General features: G+C 50.3%; 1 protein-coding gene across 2 annotated transcripts in view; it reads left to right on the forward strand.

Moving 5' to 3' along the window:
* The window catches only part of ppp1r16b (protein phosphatase 1, regulatory subunit 16B), a 63,249-nt gene that overhangs the window by 42,535 nt on the left and 12,925 nt on the right, over positions 1-7,789 (forward strand). For both annotated transcript variants that reach the window (XM_042089652.1, XM_042089654.1), the window contains exon 3: positions 1,905-1,975. In XM_042089652.1, coding sequence (XP_041945586.1) covers positions 1,905-1,975 — 71 coding nt within the window. The remainder of the gene's footprint in view (positions 1-1,904; positions 1,976-7,789) is intronic.

Raw genomic sequence — 7,789 nt, forward strand, 5'->3', positions numbered from 1 at the left:
GGGGGTGTGGGAGGCAGGTGGGGGTAGTGTGTGTTCTCCACCTGTGGGGAGGTGGGAGGCAGGTGGGGGTAGTGTGTGTTCTCCACCGGAAGGAACAGGAGCTGTCCCAAGTGTGGACTCTCCTGTAGTGGTCAGTCTCACACACACTCACACACACACACACACACACACACACACACACACACACTTGTAGTCTTTGTTCTCCTCCCCACTCACTCTGATGAGGCATTCGGTCCAGAATGAGAAAGAAAGAGGGAGAAGGAGAGAGAGATAGAGGGACAGAGAGTGGGAGAGGGACAGAGAGAGAGAGAGAGAGGGACGGAGAGAGAGAGGGACAGAGAGAGAGAGGGACAGAGAGTGGCTTTGTCTCCGGTTGGCCCTTGGCACAGCAGTGGGGATGAGCGCCATACACAGTCCCCTCCGAGGCGCCGTGCCATCTCTGTAATCAGCCGCCGCGTATGCAGCCAGAGCGGAGAGTGTGTGTGTGGGTGGGTGAGATAGAGAGTGTGTGTGTGGGTGGGTGAGATAGAGAGTGTGTGAGCGTGTGTGTGTGGGTGGGTGAGATGGAGAGTGTGTGTGTGTGTGTGTGGGTGGGTGAGATGGAGAGTGTGTGAGCGTGTGTGTGGGTGGGTGAGATAGAGAGTGTGTGTGTGTACGTGTGTGTGTGTGTGGGTGGGTGAGATAGAGAGTGTGTGTGTGTGTGTGGGTGGGTGAGATAGAGAGTGTGTGGGTGGGTGAGATAGAGAGTGTGTGTGTGTGTGGGTGGGTGAGAGAGAGTGTGTGTGTGTGTGTGTGTGGGTGGGTGAGATAGAGTGTGGGTGTGGGTGGGTGGGTGATGGCTTTCTCAGGGCAGGGAGCTCTGTCCCACTGAGAGAGTGAAAGCAGCGATGCAGCACAGAGCAGCATGGCATCAGCAGGCCTGTGTGTGTGTGTGTGTGTGTGTGTGTGTGTGTGTGTGTGTGTGTGTGTGTGTGTGTGTGAGATGCAGCACAGAGCAGCATGGCATCAGCAGGCCTGTGTGTGTGTGAGATGCAGCACAGAGCAGCATGGCATCAGCAGGCCTGTGTGTGTGTGTGTGTGTGTGTGTGTGAGATGCAGCACAGAGCAGCATGGCATCAGCAGGCCTGTGTGTGTGTGTGTGTGTGTGTGTGTGAGATGCAGCACAGAGCATCCCGTGTGTGCTGCCCATCCCCACTCATATCTCTGCAGCGCGTCATAAACAGACAGCTTAACAAACACACACTCACTCACACACAGAAACACAAACACACACACACACATATACACACACACATACACACACACACATGCGCACCCACACGCGCACATTTACAAGCGAAAACACACTCACTTGCCCGCACATATTCAGTACACACGCACACACACACACACTCCGGGGTTTGAACTGGCAACCCTCCGGTTACAGGTCCGAAGTGCTAACAAGTAGGCCACGACCAGTAGCCGCGTAATGAAGGCGTTATGAAGAGTAAGCTTTGTTACGAAACGGCAGGTCAGCCCCTGTGGCGTGGGACTGGGGGGCCTCGAGCCGGACCGCATCCGCTGTTGTCATGACACCCGGGGGACATGTGGGCAATGCGCTGGTGTTTGGAGCGTCACGTCACACGTCACACAACCCCACGAGTTGTTTGTTTCTGTTTCCTGTTTTTGTTTTGAATTTAACAAAAAACAAAAAAAAAATTGCATTCTCCCCCCAAAGTACCTTTTGCCCACTACAGTACCTGCCCTATAACTCGCTGTGTGTCAGTTCACTGACCATCATGCTGGTTACGTAATTGTTCCTTTTTTGTTGTTGTAATTTTGCAGATGTGGTTTGTCAGTGTGCATCAAGCTTGTGTGGCGTTGCCTGTGGCATAACCAAGCCTCTGTGCTCTCCTGTGTTACAGTGCGCTACCTACTGAAGAACAACGTCAGCCCAGACCTGTGCAACGAAGATGGCCTCACTGCTCTGCACCAGGTAAGGCATCCAGTCACAGCACAAGCCAGACGTCTGCACCTGCAAGTGTGTGTGTGTGTGTGTGTGTGTGTGTGTGTGTGAGAACAAGAGAAAGAAAACAAAAAGAAACTGGGCTCTGTGGCCCTGTGCAATATCACTTTGTTTTTTTTTTTGTTTTTTTAATGTGTTGTTTTTGAGTGAACGGATCGCAAGTGGACAGTAGACACACATCACAGTTTAAACCTGTGTCTTGTCCTACTGTACATCTCCACACACATCACAGTTTAAACCTGTGTCTTGTCCTACATCTCCGAAGTGTCCAACTCGGTCCATGTTATCATGTTTAAGGGTTCAGGAATGTTCCTGTTGCCGTCCCTTAAGCAGTTTGAGTTCATTACCTGAGGTGACCCAGTTTCCTGGACACAGCGATCCGAATCATTAGGCAACTGACCAAGTGAACGCGAAGAGTAACAGTAACAGCTAAGGTGATTAATGCCCCCAGGGTCCAGCTAAGGTGATTAATGCCCCCAGGGTCTGCCTGTAAAAGCAAACAAGTAAAAGGTCATCATTTTTGTCACACCCTTTTGACTAGAGCCGTTAGCGTTAGCGTTATCGTTAGCGTTATCGTCTTTTAAGAAACGCTCAGTGGCCTGACACACTAGCACAATGCCACAATCTGTAAGTAGCCTAGCTGCAGGTTAAAACATTTCAAACCAATTTTACAAATTAAAGCCTAGTCTACCCTACCCAAGTTTATTTATTACCTGGTTTGGTCCAACAAATATTCAGACTTATTCTAATAGTCTACTATGAAGTGTCCATTAGGCCTATGAAATCTTCAGAAATGTCTGATAACTTCAGGCACAAAGAAAGAAAGAAAACTCATGTAGATTACTGAGGAGGAGAGGAGGGCCAGGCTGAAGCTTGTTGCCAAACAGCGCAAGTGGGCCCAAGCCAAAAAGAAGAAATAATAAGTATTTTTTTGTAAAAATTAGTCATTTTGTAGTTTGTTTTCTTTATAAATCTCTGGTTTTAGGCAACTTCATACTCCATGGAAGCTATGCACTATTGACAACAATGTCACTCGCGCCTGTTTTGCTATGAAATGGCCATTTCCCACTTCGCGCGCCCTTCTCACCTTTTTCACCCCTGACCCGTTTTCATGCCTGATCTTGGTGCGTGAAATGATCGCGCGCACACACACACACACACACACACATTATGTGTCCATTATGGTCGTCCAGTCCATTACGGTCGTCCAGTCGTCATGGCGCACTGGCCTGGCACGGCTCGACTGTGAGGCAGTGATGGGTGCCGGTCGGTCAGCGACAGACAGGGTGAAGTGCGGGTCGAAAAAGCGAGCCAGGAAAAAAGATTGACCTTCAGCCCTCAGCCTCGCGCCGCCAGATGGGCTAATCCAGTGTGCTCTCCCTCCCTCGGCAGTGAGTGGCAGGCTTACGCACACAGATTTAGAGCCGTTTGGTGGCTCAGTGGACAGCAGAGAGCTCCACCACTACTGCAGCCATCTCCCCACACCTCTATGTCTGCCTCTGAGGAGCTATGTCTGTGCTTCAGGCCTTCAGACTGCAATTGCTCCTGAGATGGCTGAGAGATAAGATGAGGTCTTATGGGGGTGGTCGTCATAGGCAACCTTCTTTTTTGGTCATGGATTTGAGGACAGGGGAGTTTTTTTGGTTATTTGTGGCGTTATATAATCTGAGATTGTGTGATTTGTTTGTTCGCTGGCCGATGATGGTGTCCCTGCGGTTTAATGACATCCACACTGGTAGGCGCTGAACTGATGGTGGAGGATGAGTGTTTGTGTGTGTGTGTGTGTGTGTGTGTGTGTGTGTGTGTGTGTGTGTGTGTGTGTCTGGTCTAGTGTAGCCAGGCTGATGCTCCTGTTGCCAGGAGAGAACGGACAGTTAAGTCACACTAGGCTGCAATATTGCCACCCTCCTGGCAAAATTCAGTTTCTTTTTGTTTTCTTTCTCTTGCGCACACACACACACACACTCACTCACTCACTCACTCACACACACACACACACACACACACACACACACACACACACACACACCATTTGGCTCACGTCCTCCAGGCTGTGAATTGCCAGAGCTTGGCGTGAAATGGAAAAATAATATTGAATCAGAGCTGGAGTTAAGGACGCCTTTGGGAACCGCTCACACTTAAATGCATTTCCCAATCTGTATTATGGAGGTGCGGCCAGGCGCGGCCAGCAGGCCCCAGGGCGGAGGAGGCCCCAGGGTGGTGGAGGCCCTGGGGTGGTGGAGGCCCTGGGGTGGTGGAGGCTGGCTGGTGGAGGCTGGCTGGTGGAGGCCCTGGGGTGGTGGAGGCTGGCTGGTGGAGGCCCTGGGGTGGTGGAGGCCCTGGGGTGGTGGAGGCCCTGGGGTGGTGGAGGCTGGCTGGTGGAGGCCCTGGGGTGGTGGAGGCCCTGGGGTGGTGGAGGCCCTGGGGTGGTGGAGGCTGGCTGGTGGAGGCTGGCTGGTGGAGGCTGGGTGGTGGAGGCTGGGTGGTGGAGGCCCTGGGGTGGTCACTGAGGCTTGGCAGAGGGGGCCGTCAGACTGCCACACGCCCCAAGACAGGGGGACATTAATCTTGGTCTCTCACTTGGCATCGCCAATCATTGTCTCGCTCACTCTGTACAGCTTAATATTTCTTTCTGTCTTTCTTTCTTTCCTTCTCTTTCACTCTTCTCTTCTCCCTTTACTCTCTATCAATTTCTCACTGTCGGCCTCTCCCTTTCATCTCTCTTTGCTCTTTCCATCTCTTCCTCTGTCTGTGTGTGTGTGTGGGTGTCTATGCGGGGTGTGTGTGTGGGTGTGTGTGTGTGTCTATGCGGGGTGTGTGTGTGTGTATGCGGGGTGTGTGTGGGGTGTTTGTGTGTGTGTGTGTGTGTGTGTGTGGGGTGTGTGTGTGTGTGTGTGGGGTGTGTGTGTGTGTATGCGGGGTGTGTGTGTGTGTCTGTATGCGGGGTGTGGGTTTAATGTCTCCTGAAAGGCCTGTCATTGTGGGCTGACTGGCATGTGAGGCTGAGCAGCTTGTCAGGGGATAAATTGAGGTGGCGGCAGGTTTTCATGTGTCCATTTACCGTGTTTTGCCCATGTCTGTCAGACAAAATGGACAGGGGCATCTTCGGACTGTCTGCCTCTCGGCCCGTCGATCGGTCTGTCTGTCTTTATGGGTTGGTCAGTTTTTCCATGAATAGTGGTGGTTGAAAATGAATCTGCCTACTCATCTGTGGGTGAAACTCCAAAACTGAAGTGAGGTATTACTATGAGACAAATCAACACTGTCAACAATGCAGCAAATGCTTTTAGCATGCACACAATGATCGTTAGTGGAATGACACAAGTGAGTTTGAGTAATAACAGAAGAGATTAGAATGATTTTCAATCCATCATATTTTAGCTAACTATTATATGAATATATGACCTGTGTATGGTCTATTGAATGTGTTTAAGTAGTGTGTACTTGATCATCACCACACACCCGTGAGTCACATTATTTATCCTATTAGTCTCACATATTCATGTACATATTTATTTATTTAAGTGCATATGTTGTACAAGATGGACCTGAACTTCTGATTTTGGTTTAGTGTTATCATGTATATTGAGAAGCAATGCACACAGGCTGTCACTGGATTAGGGAATCTGGATTAGCAGAAGGATTATTCATAATTTACCTAAATGCCCTGCAATAAGGACACCTAATATGATTTAGTGCCTAAAGCAACATGATATAACAGGTTTGCTTTTGCAGGCAGCCACTTTTGAAGGCATCACCTTCAGATTCATTTTGATGGCAAATGGCATAATGGTCATGCTGTGTAAGGACAAATAACGACACCTGTCAATCGCAATAAACGTCCAGGCTATGTTCTGTGGTCGTGGATGGAACACCCTGTGAAAATGTAAGAAAAAAAAAACCCAGCATGACATCAGTATATTGACAAAAGATGACAGCTGGCTTTCTAGCAAGCTTTTCTCAGTGCCATCTAGGGTGCTGGTGATGTTTGCAAGGTTTTTGCGTACTTTAGGTTGCGTACTTTAGGTTGTTTTTAGACCAAAAAACACAATGCTGCTTCTACAAGGAACTCCATAACCAAGTATGTACACACACATAGACATAGACTACGTATGTTTTATTCATGACTGAATGTATGCTCAGGAATGTGCTATCCCAGTGGCAGTCCATATTTACTCTGGTCTGACGCACACGGAGGCAGAGTGTTGCTCAGAGCTCATTACCAGGGCTGGTGCTGGTTAGTATTCCGGAGGGATTCCTCCCCTCAGGCTGGGGGCAATTAGCCCCTGACACACTGAGTTTATCTGCAGCATTATTAATGTGTCTGGCATGCAGCTCCACTGCTGGCTACTTTTACCACTCTGTTATCAAAGCCTGCGCTCTCACATACTGTAGGCATAGATCAGCAGAGTGGACACTGCGTGTGTTCTTATGGGGAGCAGGGAGCAGTCTGGGATGTTAAATTAGTTTACCATAGTTGTTATTTTATAAGGCAATAGTCTTTTTGCATAGTGTGTGTGTGTGTGTGTGCGTACATACACACGAAAAAACACACACACACACACACACACACACACAATTCAGGTCACACAGTCATGTGTGAATGCACGTCCTCCTGTAGGAGCCGCAAAGAGCACTGAGCGAACAAAGTCCAAGTTTATTTCATAGCCACTGCACAGTCCACCGCACGCCCTGGAGACCGCTAAGCAGAGCCCAGCAGAGCCCTGTCCTACCAAGCCACAGCTCCACAGCTCCACAGCTCCACAGCCCTCCTGGGGCATCACAGCTCCACAGCGCCTAGATTCTCTCTGGCAGAACCGCAGGCCTGGCCTGGGATTGTTCTGGGTTACTGCCACAATCTCTCCAGTGAATCAGCACTTCCACCCCCTTTACTCACATGTACACAGCTACACACACACACACACTCATTCATACATACATACACACAACCCTTGAATTTCCTTGAATTTCCCCTGGGGATCAATAAAGTATCTATCTATCTATCTATCTATCTACAATGTAGGAAACCACTGTTCACAATCGTCCAGACAACTTCCCTAAAGTGAACATAAAAGCAGAAGTAATACACTTTGTTTTCATCTCTCACTCGCTATTTTTACGAGCTCTCCCACCAGCCTCTTTGTCTACTCGTTCATCATCCCTCTCTCTCCCTCTCTCTCCCTCTCTCTCTCTCTCTCTCTCTCCCTCTCTCTCTGTCTCTCTCTCTCCCTCCCTCTCTCTCTCTCCCTCTCTCTCTCTCTCTCTCTCTCTCTCTCTCTCTCCCTCCCTCTCTCTCTCTCTCTCTCTCTCTCTCTCTCTCTCTTTCCTCCTCCGCGTCCAGTTCTCCCCTTCCCCTGCGAGCCGCTGCCGGGCGTGCGTAGCGCTGAAACACTGCTCGCGTTGTTAACTGCCCTCCGCGGGACGTGGCCGCCCGCTCCACCAAGCGCCCGCACTGCCCAGCGGCCCGACAGGGTGGGGGGTTATGAAAGACGAGCATTATGGCCTCCTCTATGTCATTGTCTCTCCATGGGGGAGGGGGGGTGGAGGAGAGACAGCAAGTAAACGAGGGAATGAGGGGGGGGTGGAGGAGAGAACAAGGAAATGAGGGAATGAGGGGGGGTGGAGGAGAGCAAGTAAACGAGGGAATGAGGGGGGGTGGAGGAGAGCAAGGAAACGAGGGAATGAGGGGGGGTGGAGGAGAGCAAGGAAACGAGGGAATGAGGGGGGGTGGAGGAGAGCAAGGAAACGAGGGAATGAGGGGGGGTGGAGGAAGAAGAGATTAGA

This window comes from Alosa sapidissima, chromosome 4, assembly GCF_018492685.1.
Source record: "Alosa sapidissima isolate fAloSap1 chromosome 4, fAloSap1.pri, whole genome shotgun sequence".
NCBI lineage: Eukaryota > Metazoa > Chordata > Actinopteri > Clupeiformes > Clupeidae > Alosa > Alosa sapidissima.